The sequence below is a fragment of the Neomonachus schauinslandi genome, chromosome 10, assembly GCF_002201575.2.
Source record: "Neomonachus schauinslandi chromosome 10, ASM220157v2, whole genome shotgun sequence".
In the NCBI taxonomy this organism is placed as follows: Eukaryota; Metazoa; Chordata; class Mammalia; order Carnivora; family Phocidae; genus Neomonachus; species Neomonachus schauinslandi.
Window position 1 is genome coordinate 108,392,090 of NC_058412.1, and position 18,389 is coordinate 108,410,478.

Here is an 18,389-nt window from a genome sequence, read left to right on the forward strand (position 1 = left end):
ATGTTGTAATCAAAAATACAGAAAATTACATGTCCTACTTAGAAATGTGTAGAAAGAAAGAAGATCTAATAAATAGAGGAATATACTACGTTCATAGGTTGGAAACTTTGTCTTGCAAAGATGTCAGTTCTTTCACAATTGATCTATAAATTCTATATACAACCTCAGTTAAAATCCCAACAGATTTTTTGTGGAAAGTGACTACCTCATAAAATTTATATGGAAGTGCAGAGGATCAAGAATAGCCAAGACTTGGGGCACCTGGGTGGCTCAGTCGTTAGGCGTCTGCCTTCGGCTCAGGTCATGATCCCAGGGTCCCGGGATCGAGCCCTGCATCGGGCTCCCTGCTCGGCGGGAAGCCTGCTTCTCCCTCTCCCACTCCCCCTGCTTGTGTTCCCTCTCTCGCTGTGTCTCTCTCTGTCAAATAAATAAAATCTTTAAAAAAAAAAAAAAGAATAGCCAAGACAGCTTTTCTGCCCGTGGAAGCTGCCGAGTAAGCATTGTTAAAGTCTCCCCTCCCACCGCCATCATGTCTAAGTCAGAGTCTCCCAAAGAGCCTGAACAGCTGCGGAAAGATTTTTGTTGGTGGCATTAAAGAAGATACTGACGAACATCATCTAAGAGATTATTTTGAACAGTATGGGAAAATTGAAGTGATCGAAATCATGACTGACCGAGGCAGTGGCAAAAAGAGGTTTTGCTTTTGTAACATTTGATGACCATGACTCTGTAGACAAGATTGTCATTCAGAAATACCAATACTGTGTGTGAATGGCCACAACTGTGAAGTAAGGAAAGCCCTATCTAAGCAAGAGATGGCTAGTGCTTCATCCAGCCAAAGAGGTCAAAGTGGTTCTGGAAACTTTGGTGGTGGTCGTGGAGGTGGTTTTGGTGGGAATGACAACTTTGGTCATGGAGGGAACTTCAGTGGTCGAGGTGGCTTTGGTGGCAGTCGAGGTGGTGATGGATATGATGGCAGTGGGGATGGCTGTAACGGATTTGGTAATGATGGAAGCAACTTTGGGGGTGGCAGAAGCTATAATGGTTTTGGCAATTACAACAGTCAATCCTCAAATTTTGGACCCATGAAAGGAGGAAATTTTGGAGGCAGAAGCTCTGGCCCCTGTGGTGGTGGAGGCCAATACTTTGCCAAACCACGAAACCAAGGTGGCTGTGGTGGTTCCAGCATCAGCAGTAGCTACGGCAGTGGTAGAAGGTTTTAATCACTGCCAGGAAACAAAGCTTAGCAGGAGAGGAGAGCCAGAGAAGTGACAGGGAAGCTATAGGTTACAACAGATTTGTGAACTTAGCCAAGCACAGTGGTGGCAGGGCCGAGCTGCTACAAAGAAGACATGTTTTAGACAATACTCATGTGTATGGGCAAAAAACTCGAGGACTATATTTGTGACTAATTGTATAACAGGTTATTTTTGTTTCTGTTCTGTGGAAAGTGTAAAACATTCCAACAAAGGGTTTTAATGTAGATTTTTTTTTTGTACCCATGCTCTTGATTGCTAAATGTAATAGTCTGATCATGACGCTGAATAAATGTGTCTTTAAAAAAAAAAATAGCCAAGACAGTAGTTAAGAGCAGAGCTTGAGGACTTAATACTGCCAGACCCATACTTGTTACAAAGCCCCAGTATTTAAAACAAAGTGCTATTCACCTAGCACCCAGAATTTGGTTTCTAAATACTCTTTTCCAATAAAAGGAACCAAGATTCTTTTGAAGAAGTGGTTAATTCTACAACTGGGGCATAGGAAATACAAGATGAGCCTGGAACACCTTTTAGTGCCAGTAAGCAAGGATGTGCATGGAAAAGGATGAGGGCATATTGAAAGGACACAGGCGTCAACGTGATGGAGCTTCTGAAGGCCAACCCTAAATCAGTTTGAGCAACAAAACAAATAATGATCATACTGAATTATAACCCATAGACTAAAATATCCACAAATTAATACTGATATAAATAAATAAGAACGGACAACTCTTCCATACAGAAGAATTCCAATTAATGAACAAGGAATTAGAAAACTACAAAACCACCACCATGTAGCCACTACAGTAATTGTTGCAAGCAAGATGGGTGCTAAAATCAGTGGGCAAAAGTTTGAGAAAAAAAATAGGTATTTGCATAGTTTCAACATCTCTTCCCCAAGATATTGATCAGTCACAAAGAGGGAAATAGTACCTTTTACAGTGGAGAGACCTGGTAGACACCTCCATAACCAAATGATCATTGGTTAATGTGTCAAATTGAAAGTCAAGGGAGAACTAAAGAATTGTCAGAGATTGGAGGAGGCTAAGGAGACATAAATAGATGCAAGGTAGGATCTTGGATTGGATAATAGAACAGGAAAAGGACAATAATGAAAAAAAAAGTGAAATTCAAACAATGTTGTTTAATATTATGACAATATTAATAATATCAGTGTTAATTTCCTGGGTTTGATCATTGTACAATGGTTTTGTAAGATGTGAACATTGGTAAATCTGAGAGGAAATTTATGTGAACTCTACTTTTTGCAGCTTTTCTTTTTGCAGCTATTCTGAGAAATTATTTCAGATAAAAGTTAAGAGAAAAACTAATGTGGGGCTGCTTGGGTGGCTCAGTCATAACGCGTCTGCCTTCAGCTCAGGTCGTGATCCCAGGGTCCTGGGATCAAGTCCTGCATTGGACTCCTTGCTCAGTGGGGAGCCTGCTTCTCCCTCTCTGCCTGCCACTCCCCCTCTGCCTGCCACTCCCTCTCCTTGTACTCTCTCTCTCTCATAAATAAATAAAATCTTAAAAAAAATAATAATGTGGTAATGACATCAGGTGCATTCATTTCCCAGGGCTGCTGTAACAAAGTACCACAAACCAAGTGGCTTAAAAATAACAGAACTCTAATCTCAGTGTTCTGGAGGTTAGAAGTTTGAAATCAAGGTGTCAGCAGGTCCATGCTCCCTCTGAAGGCTCTAGGGGAGAATCCTTGCCTCTTCCCTAGTTCCTGGTAGTTACCAGAAATCTTTGATGTTCTTTGGCTTGTACCTGCATGATTTCAGTCTGTTTCTGTCTTCACCTGGCCTTCTTCTACACCAGTCATATTGGATTTAATATGACCTCATTTTAACTAAATAATCTACAAAGTCTATTTCCAAATAGGGTTGCATTCTGAGGTTCCAGCAGACGTAAATTTTTTAGACTATTCAACCAAGTATACAGGAATAGGCAAATAGACCAATGGAATAGAACAGAACTCTAGAAACAGACCCACATATTGGATCTGACTTATGACAGATGTGCCACTGCTATGCAATAGGGAAAATAGGGTCTTTTGAATAAATGAATCAAATGAAAATCTGCATGTGGATAGAAAGAATCTTGACCCCTTCCTCACATCATATATAAAGACTAATTTCAGATGGATCATAAGTAATTTTGGATGGATACCTAAATGTAACAGGTAAAATAACAAATTGTTTTCACAATACACACAAGAGAATATCTTCCTGATCGGGGGGTAGGCAAAGATTTCTTTAACTGGATGCAAAAAGAACTTGACATTATTGGGAAGAGTTTATAAATTGGACTTAATTTAAATTAAAAGCTTCTGTTCATCAAAAGATACCATCAAGAGAATGAAAACACAAGCCATAGAGTGGGAGATAATTGCAGTACATAGACCCAAGAGAGGACTTGCATCTGAAATATATAAAGAACTCCTACAAATCAATAAGAAAAAGGTAACTCATTTTTTAAAGACTCAAACAGGCATTTTTTCTTATTTTTTTTAAAGATTTTATTTATTTGACAGAGACACATCGAGAGAGGGAACACAAGCAGGGGGAGTGGGAGAGGGAGAAGCAGGCCTCCCACTGAGCAGGGAGCCCGATGCGGGGCTTGATCCCAGGACCCTGCGATCATGACCCAAGGCAAAGGCAGACGCTTAACTGACTGAGCCACCCAGGTGCCCCATCAAACAGGCATTTTATAAAGGAAGTTATCCAAATGGACAATAAGCTTACAAAAGGGTGCTGAACATCAAATGTGAAATGCAAATTAAAGCTGAAATGAGATACGACTGAATACTTACCAGATTGGCTAAATTTTTTTAACTGATCCTACCAAGTAGTGGCAAAGATAGGAAACAGCAAGAGCTCTAGTGCATTACATCTAGGAATAGAAATCAGTACAAGCATTTTGACTAGCAGTTCTACTCCTAGGTATATACTCAACAGAATTAAGTCTATATGTCCACTAAAAGATGTAGAATTTATGTAGCAGCTTTCTTTATAATAGCCCCAAACTGGAAGTAATGGATAGTCTTATATTCATACAGTGGAACACTATATATCAGTCAAAAAGAGTTACTGCAACCATGTGGATGAATTTCACAAGTAATTGTTAGCTGAAAGAAGCCAACACAAAAAGCATATATCACATGATACATTTAAGTGAAGTTCAAAACAAGCACAGTTAATCTATAATGATAGGAATCAGGATAGTGGGTACCTCTTAGGGGTAGATATTGATAGTCATTTCAGGGGTCCTGGAAATGTTCTATATCTTGATCTGTGTGATATTACACGTGTGTGTGTGTGTGTGTATGTACATATATATATATTTTTTTTAACATTTAGCTGTATTTTTTTAATTTTTTTTTTTTAGATTTTTAAAATTTATTTCTTAGAGAAAGTGAGAGTGAGAGAGAGCGAGCCAGTGAGAGCAAGCACGAACAGGGAGCAGGGGGGAGGGGCAGAGGGAGAAGCAGACTCCCCGCTGAGCAGGGAGACAGATGCAGGGCTCCATCCCAGCATTCTGGGATCATGACCTGAGCCGAAAGCAGATGCTTAACCAACGGAGCCACCCAGGTGCCCCACATTTAACTGTATTCTTAAGGTTTCTTTACATTATTAGATGGATGTTACACTTAAATTTTTTAAATTAAGAAAAAATGTGATCTATTAAATACTAAAACAAGTGGACTGTCACCAATATAAATAGAATTGAAGCTTCTTCATTTAAATATTTGTTGTATTAAGATTTTGTTTTAATGAGATTTCACTTGAACTTAACATTTGGATAGCATAACATTTTATGGTTCTTTGGCTACTTTCTTATAACATGGTAACAGATATGTCATTTGGGTGTTTTTCAGGATAAAGATTTTGGATTTTAAACCATAAATGATATAAATTAATATCAAAAATCTGTTTAAGATCTTTTTATCAAATCGTTATATTCGAAACCTCAATATCACATTGCTCATTTGTCTTTTAGGCTAAGACATCAAGCACACAAAGAATTTTATGCCTACAAACAGGTAAGAAATCTACTTCAGATTGGCCTTGATTTTTTTTTTTAACCAAAAAATGAGAACTTAGATTTCCATTCATATTTTAAACTGGGACTGGATTTACTTGTGTTCATTTTAGCATTTCACTTCCAGTTTGCAGTACAAAATAAATCAACTTCACTTTAAGCATTCCTCATTATTTGAAGTTCAGATGATATAATAATACAACAGGGAACTTTAGCCAACACTGCTAAAGGAAAATACTATGGTTAATAATCCTTAAAATTACTGTTAATCTAGTAGAGTTAAGAGATCCCATTAAATGAATTTGTTACTTCTTCCGTTAGAAGACATATCAGTTCCTCAGAGGTGAACAGTTGCATTATAGTGATCTTATCTCCTCCTCCTCTCTCACGTCACACTATCGGAAGTCTAAATACTTGGGTCATTGCTGTTAATCCCTACCCTTTGTACTGTCATTCCTTTACTGATTTGTTCTTTAAGGGAATAAATTTAGCTTTTCTTGATGGTCAAGTAAAATTTGTTTTTTCTTCCATGTGTCATCTGATGACATTTTACCACGGACACCAAACAGTGGGCCTAGGTGTTCCTTAATTTTCTTTTGGCCCAAAGTATGAAATTATTTTTATTGTCCTTAGTTTTTTTTGCTTTCTGGTTTTGGGATTTGGGTTTTGGTTTTGTTTTGTTTTTCTTTGTTTTTTGTTTGTTTTTAGGGAGTCATGGGGTAAGCTTTAGTTTATTTGGGTCTTTAACCTTGCTGACACTGATGCTGCAGGACCATGTCACCATTTTAGGATTACGTATCTCTTTGCCCATCTTTTGTTTGTATCTCTTTGAAATCTGAGCTCATTGTCAAGTCCTTTAGACGTCCACACTGATGTTCATAGGTAACCACATGGTCTTCCCGATAGGTCTCATGTGAGATTCATAGAGTTGAATGTTTTAGTTTTCTAAATTAATGAATCCTTTTGTCTCAATATTATCATAAATTTGACAACCTATAAGATATTTGTATGTAAGATGTAAGCTAACTAGAAAGTAAAATTGGCCTTGATGGTCATTTAACAAGTAAAATTGACTGATAGAGTTAATAGAGTAACAAGATAGACAGTAAAGTGGTTTTTAAAATATACTGAATTGGAAATTTAGTACATCCCTGCATAGCTGGATGATAGCTTTTGGTTGTGATTTCTGAAAATATGATTTGCCCTGAAAACCATTTTTGGTTCAAGAATGTAAGATACTCAAAACTGGGAGATTTTCCCCCAAATTTCACTTACCTATTTTTTGACTTTAAGATGGCATATAATTCTAATAAGCTGTTTATTCTCCAAAATTTTCTTTTTTTTTTTTTTTATTTTTTAAGGATATTATTTGTTTAAGTAATCACTACACCCAACATGGGGCTTGAATTCACAACCCCGAGATCAAGAGTCACATGCTCTACCAACAGCCAGTCAGGCGCCCCTGGAAATTTTCTTTTTAAATAATAATCTGCTGCCCTCTTATCACTTGTCATTTTTTTAACTGGTATCCAGTTACCACAGGTTGGGGATGGCACCTGGGTGAATTTTAAGTTCATTTACATGACTTTGGGTAGAGCTAAAATTTTCTGAGGATAATGATGAATAAAAATAAGCAAAACTTGCAAAATTAAGTTTGACCTCATTTTTTTAATCTTTTATACATTAATAGTTCTCATCAGCTAATACTGTTTTAGTGAATCATGAGCGTCAACCTCATTTATTTTCCTCCTAAGTTAGCACTTGGTCCAGATGAGCATGTATTTATGTCTTTTCCTGAAATTTAATCTATACTCAAAGGGATTTTAAAATTGTTTTTCAGGAGAACATTGCATCACTGCTCAAGTTAAAAAAAAAATGTTGCTAAAAAAAATATGGCTAAAATGTTCTGTCTCAATATAAAAGAGATTTTTTTCCAATATTGAACAGGAGGAGAAGTGAGCTACATATACAAAAGAAAAATATGTTTTAGTATAATGAGAAATTTTTTAATTATAAATTTAAATGGGCATAACATACTTTTTTGTCTTACAGGTTATATTAAAAGAGAAAGTTAAAGAACTGAATTTACATGAAGTAAGTTGCCTATAAGTATTTTAATCTTTTCTTGAGCTGTTATCTAATAGAAGTAGTATGCTGTGGTATGCTTAACCATCTTTATTCTAAGAAGTTAAAAAAAGTTAGGCTTATTTTGATCTGCTTAATAGAATATTTGAGATAATGATTGAGAAAATCAGTTATGAGATGACTTAATTATGAGAAGAATTTTAATAGAGATGGTGGTGATGTAAGATTTCATAGCAGTAGGGATACTGTGTGCTGTCCCTGATATTAGTAGATAGATATAAATTAGTTTTTCTACTCAAGTGAATTTGTACTAATTTCATTCTTGAAAATGTTCCTAGAATCCCATCATATAAATGGCACAAAAGAGGCAGTGATTACTTCATGGGGTGGGGCTTGGAGAAGTGAGGCAAGAGAATACAATAGAGAAGAATGCAGTTTGACTTTGACTCCTTGGGATTGTGTAGTGATGAAGTTGCATTGTTGGTTCCCAGGTATTCATTATGTTACCATGCTTTGTAACGTGAATACAAAAGTGTGTGTGTATCCTGCTGTGTACATCTTCAGACACATTGCCTATAAGAATTCTTTTTCATTTTACTCCTTTTGTCGTCTCTGACTACAGTTGTTCAGAATTTTTAATTTTAGGGTCCTTTTCTCTTCCTTGCTTTCCAAGTTTTTGAATCGGTTTGTAAAACAAGGACTTGGAAAGCTGCACATTATAATATCTGTCTTACATAATTGTGGGGCAGCTTCATTGCTAGTCTCTTCAAAGAGACTTAATTTGTGAAATTATTTGAATAATAATAAAATAATGATTTAGGGGTGCCTGGGTGGCTCAGTCAGTTAAGTATCTGCCTTTGGCTCAGGTCATGATATCAGGGTCCTGGGATCAAGCCCCATGTTGGGCTCCCTGCTTATCGGGGAGCCTGCTTCTCCCTCTCCCCCCTGCTTGTGCTCTCTCTCTCTCTCTCTAATAAATAAATAAAATCTTTTTAAAAAAAAGAAAAGGTGGAAAATGTATAATCTTTTATTTAAGAAAAAAACAAAGCTTTTAGTTAGGAGATAAGGCTTGGTATCCCATGTGACTCTACTGGGAGAGGACTTTAAAAGCTTGGGCGTGGTTTCCTCTGGACTTTGCCCCACACAGCTTTCCCTTTGCGGATTTTGGTTTTCATCCTTTCCCTGTAATAAATCTTAGCTATGAGTACTACTAAAACAAAAAGAATTCAGACTGGAATCTCTTGTCTATTTTCATGAAAGGGTAAACCAAAAACTAATCGCAAAAATGGTTACCTATAAAGAAAGGGCAGGAACAGAAAGGAGGGTTCAAGGACAGAGGCTAGACTTTTCTGGATGTACCTTCTTTTGTAGATTTGACTTTGGAACCATGTTACTGTTTTACATAATTATATAACAAAGTTAAATTTAAGATTTTTGATATCTCGGGGCACCTGGCTGGCTCAGTTGGAAGAGCATGCGACTCTTGATCTTGGGGTTGTGAGTTTGAGCCCCATGTTGGGTGGAAAGATTACTTAAATAAATAAAACTTAAGAGTTTTTATATCTCTAAAAATTGAAACAAAATGGGGCAAAAAGAACTCAATTGTGTATTGAATTGATGCCTGAATCACACAGAGAGGAATTATTTCAACTTTTAAGCACAATAATTTGATTTTCCATCTCTAGTGCAATATATCCTTAGGACAAAAAGAACTGCAAAGAAATCTTTTTTTTTTTTTTTTTAAGATTGATCAATGGAGTTTACGTTCTGCAAACTCCTGAAGACTTTTATTTTTTTTTTAAGATTTTATTTATGTATTTGACAGAGAGAGAGACATAGCGAGAGAGGGAACACAAGCAGGGGGAGTGGGAAAGGGAGAAGCAGGCTTTCCCGCTGAGCAGGGAGCCCGATGCGGGGCTCGATCCCAGGACCCTGAGAGGATGCTGCTTCCTCTTCCTCTGCCTGCCACTCTCCCTGCTTGTGCTCTCTCTCTCTCTATCAAATAAGTAAATTTGGGGGGAAAAAAAGATAATGATTTATATTATTGTCAAACACTTTGAAAATGTCTACTGCTCCTTTGCTTTTTTTGCATATTTTTTTAATCCAAGAGTTGCTATATTACAGCATTTTAGAACTAACCTTTTAAATCCAAAGCATCAATTACTGTTTGATTTTTTTTTTTTACTGTTTGATTTTTAAATTTTCCCAAAATTAATATGAAATAATAGAGGATGATCTCTTTTCTATTTGGGGTCTCTTTAAGGACCATAAATGTAAAGATTATATTCTGACACATGTTAACCAATATTAAACAACCAGATTCCTCAGGAGCAGAAATTTTCCTCATTGGTCTGACCCACTAGTTTAGAATGGGTCTTTATCTTGAATGAGTACATTGTGTTGCATCATTATGTATCAGAGTTATATCCCATTTGCACTTACGCATTCCAGTTTTGCTGAATCTGACCAGCTACTGATCCCCTCTCCCCCCTTATTTGAAACTAGTAGCTAGAAAAAAATGAAAGAAAGAAAGAAACTAATAGCTAGGATAACCTAACCTTGCTCTATTGCTTGTTTCTAGAGGCAATCAGGTATTTTTTGCAATTCATTTGGTCTTTTCCAGTTGCATTTCTTGGTGATGAAACTATTTTGTCAGACTTTTGTGTGTATGTGTGCATTTCTGTAGCCTAATTATACAGTAGTAACATAGCTTGGTCCTGTGTAAGCATGTGGAATTTCAATGTGGATACTGTTATTAGTGAATAATTACAATAGTGAAAAATCAAAGATAAGCTAAATGTCCATCAGTGGTGAGTGAATAAATTAAACATGATATACATTGATTTATACACTCATCCTTTCACCAACAACAGAACAATCATGCAAGTGGAAGATTATCCACCAAGAGGGAGGGAAGGAAGGAAACCTGATATAGTACAATGAGGTACTATAAAGTTGGCAAAATTAAGGATTGAGCTCTATCTGTAAATGTCTCAATTGGGATAGATCTCTAGTGGGATCCAAAAAAAGCAAGTCACAAAGTGATATGTTTATATGACATATGTAAACTAAACTAAACACCATATTGTTCATGGATTTATATGCATACTACAAGGTGTTTTACTGTGTTTGAGAAGGACACATAGTTACATGGAGAAAGAGTAGAGAAAGATTAGGGGAAGTTGGTCAAAAGAGATGTTAGTTTTATATGTAATGGGTTCTTAAAGAAGGAAAACAAGTTAATATATTACTTTTAAAATAATTTTAGAGTTGGGGCACCTGGATGGCTCAGTTGGTTAGGTGTCCAACTCTTGATTTCGTCTCAGGTCACGATATTAAGATTGTGAGATTGAGCCCCGCTTCAGGCTCCACCCTGGGTGTGGAGCATCCTTGGGATTCTCTCTCTCCCTCTGTCCCTCTCCCCTCCCTCTCTAAAATAATAACAATAATAATTTTAGAGTTATTGGATACATAAAACATGTCAGACACTGTACTAAACTAAACTGCAAGACACAAAGAAGCATAAAATACTAATTTCTACTCTTAAGCAGTTAGCAGTCTGGTAGAGGGGACTATAAATGAGAAAGTCAAACTGCAGTGTGGAGAAGGGTGCTGTGTGTTATCTGGGATATATGCTGAGAAGTTCTTGAGGATTCTGGTATTGCACACACAGCTTCTTGGCTTTTGCTCTCCTAAGGGAGATTTCCTGGGACCTTGCAGGCTCAGATGCCCAGACACCACCCCCCACCCCAGCTTCTTAGACAGTTGGCTCTATAGCTGACTGTATCATTTTTGCTTAATTTTTTCTACCAGTATAGGACTCAAACAACACTTACACTAAGTGAAGCTAAGGAGATACTATATACATAATCAAAACCAAGAATATATTGTCCTTCTATGAAGAAAAATGTTCTTTCAATACCCATAGTCTTCCCTGTTTTTGTTTATTTCTCCATCTTTTCATAGAGACACAGATATAGAGGAGGAGATCTCTAAGAGAAACAACAGAACAATCATGCAAGTGGGTTATTAAATGGCATCTAATGAAGTCTTGGTGTCAAAAACAGAAGGGTCCTATGGAAGCTGTGTCACACTGGGGCATGCAGGTCCTGTTAAAGGAGTTGCCAGGACTCAGCTCTAGCTGATTGTTGCCATGGGGGAATATAGGCCAGTTGCTGCCAGATTTGGGTTTCTTCAAGAGAAGCTCGAGAGTCTTGGCATTAGTTTATGATCTGCTCCCTGTTTGCATTTAGTCTTTGATTTGTTCACCACAGTGTCCCCAACTCTAGTTTTGGTGAGTGGTTGCTTTCTCCATTAAATTTCCTTTGTCAGAAATCAAATGGCCATATTTTGTGACTCTATTTCTGGATTCTCTAATCTGTTCCATTGATTTATACACTCATCCTTTCACCAACACCACAGCCTTAATGTAGCTTTACTAATAAAGCTTACTGTAGCTCTGTAAGTCTTAAAATCAGGCAGTGTGATCCTCCAACTTTATTCTTCTCCAAAACTGTTTTAGCTAGTCTAATTCCTTGCTCTTCCATATAAATTGTAGCATCAGCTGGTCTATATCTACAAAAAAGAAGAAATCCTGCTGTGGGATTTTGATTAGTATTTCATTAAATCTATAAATCAGGGGAAAATTGACATCTTTACCATGTTGAGTCTTCTAATCTATAAACACATTATGTCTTTTCATTTATTTACTTATTTATATAAGGCTCTGTTAGCTGGATACACATTTAGGATTTTTAGGATTATGTCTTCTTGGTGAATTGACCCTTTTATTGAAATTATAATATCCCTCTTCATCTCTGGCAATTTTCTTTGCTTTGAAATCTTTGCCCAATATTAATATAGCACCTCGAGCTGGGGCACCTGGGTAGCTCAGTCAGTTAAACATCTGACTCTTGGTTTTAGCTCAGGTCATGATCTCATGGGTGGTGAGATCAAGCCCTGCATCAGGCTCCCCACTCAACTGGGAGTCTGCTTAAAGATGCTTTCCCTCTGCCCCTCCCCCTACTCATGCTCACGAGCTCTCACTCTCTCTGTCTCTAAAATAAATAAAAATAATTAACTCCTTTTTAAAAAAATACATAGCACCTCTAGCTTTCTTTTGATTGATGTTTGCATGGCATGCCTTTTTCCATCTTTTTAATTTCAGTCTACCTATATAATTATATTTGAAGTGAGTTTTCTTATAATAGCATGAAGTTTGGTTATGATGGTTTTTTTTTTTCTTTAACCCACTCTGCCAATCTTTGTTTTAATTGGTGTGTTTAGACCATTTACATTCGAGGCAATTATTGATGTTTGGAATTAGGTATACCATTGTATTATTAGTCTTCTGCTTTTCCTACTCTGTCATTCTTTTTCCCTATTCCTGCCTTCTTTGGGTTATTTGAACATTTTTAGTAATCCGTTTTAGTAATTCATTTTTATTTTTTTTAAAGATTTTTTCATTTATTCATTTAAGAGAGCACAAGAGAGAGCATGAGTGGGGGGGAGGGGCAGAGGGAGAGGGAGAAGCAGACTCCCCACCAAGCAGGGAGCCCAATGCGGGGCTTAATCCCAGGACCCCGGAACCATGACCTGAGCCAAAGGCAGATGCTCAACCGACTGAGCCACCCAAGTACCCCTAGTAATCCATTTTTAGTATCTATTATAATTTTGACTTTATCTTTTTGTATAATATTTTAGTGGATTATAAAATAAATACTTAGAAGCAATTTTTTAGCACTTCAGTTGGAATGTAGAAACCTCTCACCATATAGATCCCTTTACCATTTTCCCTTTATGCAATAGCTATCATATTACATCTATATACATTGAAAATCCCATCAGATAATATTTTATTTTTTACTTATAACTGTCAAGTATATTCTAAAGAATTCAGAGAGGAAGAATAGTCATAAATATTTATCCAGATATTTGTCATTTCTGTTGCTCTTCATTCCTAATATTCCAATTTCCTTCTTAATTCCATTTTCCTTCTATCTGATGATCTTCCTTTAGCATTTCTTTTAGAGCAGATCTGCTGGCTGTGAATTCTACTAGTTTGCCTTCATCTGAGAATGTCTTTATTTCACCTTCATTCCTAAGGAGGATATTTTTATTTGGTATAGAACTCTGGGTTGACATTTTCTTTCAGCCCTTTTTTTTTTTTTTTTAAAGGTTTTATTTATTCATTAGAGAGCAAGAAAGCACAAGCAGGGAGGGGGGAGAGAGGGAGAAGCAGACTCCCCACTGAGCAGGGAACCCAGTGCAGGGCTCGATCCCAGGACCCCGGTATCATGACCTGAGCCAAAGGCAGATGCTTAACTGACTGAGCCACCCCGGTGCCCTTTTTCAGCACATTTAAAATGTGCTGCTTCCTTCTGGCCTCCACGGTTTCCAATGAGAAATTCATAGTCATTCAAATCCTTGATCCTCTATCAGTAATGTGTCCTTTTTCTCCAGCTGCTTTCAAGATTTTTTTCTTTGTCTAGTTTTCAGCAATTAATTGTGATATATCTGAGCATGGATTTCTTTGGATTTATCCTGTTTGTGGTTTACTCAACCTTCATAAATATGTAGGTTTGTCTTTCACCAAGCTTGGGAAATTTTCAGCCATCATCCAGATTTTGTTTCCGCATTGCACTTTTCTGTCCTGCCACCACACCAGAGAAGGCCTGCTCTACCTACTGTGGCCGTATGGGCCAATCAGAATATGGATAGCCTTGTAGAACCCTGGGTCCACATCCACAATACAGTGGTAGAGCCATCTGCGTAGCTTCCAAATTTGAATTCGGTCCATCCCCTCTTCCATCACGTATTGCCTGTATCATCAGAAGGGTAGGAGACCCTGCTCCCCTCTGCATCTCAGCAGCAGCTGGGATCCTCACTGCACAAGGACTAGGAAGGGCCATCTTTAGGTCAGTTTTCCCAAGTCAGGTAGGGAGTGGGTGAGGAGTAGTATAGCAGACATGCTGTGGCCCTGCTCTGCCCTGCTTTCCACAAGAAGAGACTATAAAAAAGTTGGACCCATTGGAGTTGCCCCTTGTGTAAAGAACATCTTTTCCTTCTTCTCCTCACCTCCCCATAGACTCATCCCCTTCCCTCTGCTCCAGTGAGGTGGCGGCTCTGGCAGTGCAAACTCTGCCACGTCCTTGTCTTATGTAGGAGGAGATTTAAACCTTTTCAGTCTTTCTAGAACTACTGATCAGTTTTCTTATAAATCACATTCCTGAGTTTTACTTTTAAATTAGTATAAAAATATTTGGAGCCCAATTGAGGTTTATGCCAGGTTTGTTTGAATTGTAAAAATAGTAAAACAACAACAACAAAAGTCCAAAGCATGTATAAGGGACAGTATACAGGACCCTAAAGATTGAGTGGGTAGAATATAGTCCTCCCTTCGATCAAGGAACACTGATCCCATGGGAGAGAAGAGAGAAGGTCGTAAGTCAATGAGGCATGTACAGTAATGGACCAAGGACACAAACACATGAAGGCCATGGAAAGGACTGCCCACTGTAGTTCAGTTTGGAACAGGAAAGTTGGCTCATCCCTGAGTAGCACAACTATCTTTAGGTTGCTTTCATAGCTCTCAAAGATTCCAACTTTAAATGGCACCTCTGAACTAGAAATGCTGCCTCTGAAGAAGATGTGATAGCTTCATGACCATTCAAGGAAAGGTAAAATGATAATGAGTGCGCATCATAGAATCTATTTAAAAGAAAACCATTTTGGCTGCATCACCTGAGCTGTGGGTCATTTTCATTGTGTGACATTGTGTTCGCCACATAATTCGCCTTCCCCAGTTTGCATGTGGGGTAAATTTATGGACTGTATCAGCCACCTGGAAATTATCAAAGCCTGCCTTCTTGGGCATTTTAGAGATCGTGCACTAGTTGAATGCTAGTCCAGTATACATGTGTAGTTCCCATAAAGCCACTGTTCCCTCAAACATGTCTTATTTATGGATATAATCTCAGTGTAATGTAAATGGAACCAGTATGCAAGATGGCAAGATTACTAAGATGTCGTTACTTCATATAATTATCTTAAGACCAAGGGAACTCACATTTTTAAAAATTTACATAAGGTATTCCTTATTTTGCATTTGTAGAAATTCAGATTTAAGAAAGTTGAGTAGAGGAGCACCTGGGTGACTCAGTCAGTTAAGCATCTGCCTTCAGCTCAGTGATCCCAGGGTCCTGGGATCGAGCCCCTCGTTGGGCTCCCTGTTGGGCAAGGAGTCTGTTTCTCCCGCTTCCTCTGCCCCTCCCCCCTCCTCATGTGTGCTCTCTTTCGCTCTCTCCCTCTCTCTCTCAAATAAAATTAAATTAAAAAGTTGAGTAGAATGGGCATGGGCATGTTATCCAGCTTCTGAGGATGGAGAAAGAATGTGACCCTAGCCCTTCCCATGGTGACAACCTCCCCACAAGAACATACCCCTCACAAAGAATCTCCCCCATCCCTCTCCAGAAGAGAAAACACAAGAAGCACCTAGTGCAGAGCCCCACTTCCTACTCCATGGATGTGAAATGCCCAGGTTGCTATAAAATCACCACCAACTTTAACCGTGAACAAGTGGTAGTTTTGTGTGTTGGCTGCTCCACTGTCCTCTGCCAGCCTACAGGAGGAAAAGCAAGGTGTACGGAAGAATGTTCCTTCAGACAGAAACAGCATTAAAAGCACCCTGAATCAAAATGACTGGGAAACCATCCCAGTAAACACATTTTGGATACAAAACAAAAAGAGTGTGACCCTATCTGTTTGAGTCTGGAGCCATCACATCTTGATGCTCTTACTGCCCCCACAGACTTGAAATTTCTGCTGTTCCCCAAGCTGCAAAAAATTACTTTGGAGGTACCTCACCCAGCTTCCTTCTGCTTTCTGCAGATACCATCAGTTAAGAACTTTTCTGACTTTTAACATGTAAAACAGGCAAACTCAAGTATCTATAGACTGACCAGTCAGTAAATATATATTCCTATCCCAGCTTCTGGCAGGGTTGACATTATCATAGGATGCATTCTTTGATTTCAAAAAATGAAAAGTGATGAGGAACTCTTCCTGTCTCATTCTGTCAGGTCCTAATGTCAAGAGCAGACAAAGACATCACAAAGAAAGAGAACTCCAAACCAATATCCCTTACAAATATAGGTGAGAAAGTCCTCAACAAAATACTAGCAAACCAAGTCTACCAGCATATAAAAAGGATTATATGCCATAACCAAATGGAATTTATTCCAGGAATACAAGGTTGGTTCAACAAAGGAAAGTCAGTCAATGTAATACACCCTATTAACAGATAAAGGGAGGGGAAAAAAAAAAACAGGATCACTTCAATAGATGCAGAAAAAGCACTTGACAAAATTCAACATTCTTTCATGATAAAAAACTTGACATACTAGGTATAATAGAAGGGAATTTCCTCAACTTGATTAAGGGCATCTATGAAAAACACAGAGCGGGGCGCCTGGGTGGCTCAGTTGGTTAAGCGACTGCCTTCGGCTCAGGTCATGATCCTGGAGTCCCGGGATCAAGTCCCGCATCGGGCTCCCTGCTCAGCAGGGAGTCTGCTTCTTCCCTCTCACCCTCCCCCCTCTCATGCTCTCTCTATCTCATTCTCTCTCTCACATAAATAAATAAAATCTTAAAAAAAAAAACAAAAAACACAAAGCTAACATCATAATGGTGAAAGACTGAAAGCTTTTTCCCCTAAGATCAGAATAAGACAAGGATGCCTGCTCTTACCACTTTTATTCAACATTGTACTGCAGGGTCTAGCCAGAGCTGTTAGGCAAGAAAAGGTAATAAAAGGCATCCAGATTAGAAAGGAAGAAGTAAAACTATATTTGCAGATGACATGAATTTTTAAAAACTGAAAACTCTAAAGAATCCACCAAAAATCATGAGTGCTAATAAATGAGTTCAACAGATGTCCAGGATACAAAAGCAACATACAGAAGTCAGCTGTATTTTTATGCATTGGCAATGAATAATTCAAAAATGAATTTAAGAAAACTATTCCATTTACAACAGCATCAAAAAGAATAAGGTAACTAGGAATAAATTTAACAAAGAAGCTCAGACTTCTACACTGGAAACTACAAAATATCCTTGAAGGATATCTGGGGCACCTGGGTGGCACAGTAACACGTCTGCCTTCGGCTTAGGTCATGATCCTGGGGTCCTGGGATCGAGTCCCACATCTCCCTCTGCCTGCTATTCCCCCTGCTTGTGCTCTCTCTCTCTCTCTCTGTCAAATAAATAAAATCTTCCCCAAAAAAATCCTTGAAGGATATTAAGGAAGACCTATGTAAGTGGAAAGACCTACCGTGTTCATGGTTTCAAAGACCTACTATTGATAGGATGGCAGTATCCCCCATAATATTTACAGAATCAGTGCTATCCCTATCAAAATCACAGCTGTCTTTTTTTTTTTTTGGTAGAAATTGACAAACAGATTCTAAAATTCACATGGAAATGCAAGGGATCCAGAATATCCAAAAACAATCTTGAAAAAGAACAGAGTTAGAGGATTCACACCTTCCAATTTTAGAACGTAAAGCTTCAATATTTAAGACAGTGTGATACTAGCAGTTGGAAAGACATGCAGATCAATGGAATAGAATTGAGAGTTCAGAAACAAACCTATACATTTATCATCAATTGATTTTCAATAAGTGTGCCAAGACAATTCAATAGGAAAAGAATAGTTGAATCAGTAAATGGTGCTGTGATAACTAGATAACCAAAATATGCAAAAGAATAAAGTTAGAACCCTGCTTCACACCATATACAAAAATTAACTAAAAAATGGACCAAAGACCTAAATGTAACAACTAAAAAACACAACTCTTAGAAATAAGCATAGATATAAATTTTTTTGGCAGGGGGAAGGGCGCCTGGGTGGCTCAGTTGGTTAAGTGACTGCCTTCAGCTCAGGTCCTGAACCTGGAGCCCCAGGATCAAGTCCCACATCAGGCCCCCTGCTCAGGAGTG

At 38.0% G+C, this 18,389-nt stretch overlaps 1 protein-coding gene and 1 pseudogene across 2 annotated transcripts in view; both read left to right on the forward strand.

The window, feature by feature from the left end:
* RNF24 (ring finger protein 24) overlaps window positions 1–18,389 on the forward strand; it is an 86,453-nt gene that overhangs the window by 55,568 nt on the left and 12,496 nt on the right. For both annotated transcript variants that reach the window (XM_021688910.1, XM_044918488.1), the window contains 2 exons: window positions 5,265–5,307; window positions 7,359–7,400. In XM_021688910.1, the coding sequence (XP_021544585.1) occupies window positions 5,265–5,307; window positions 7,359–7,400 (85 nt within the window). The remainder of the gene's footprint in view (window positions 1–5,264; window positions 5,308–7,358; window positions 7,401–18,389) is intronic.
* Window positions 15,053–16,070, forward strand: LOC110579614 (annotated as a pseudogene).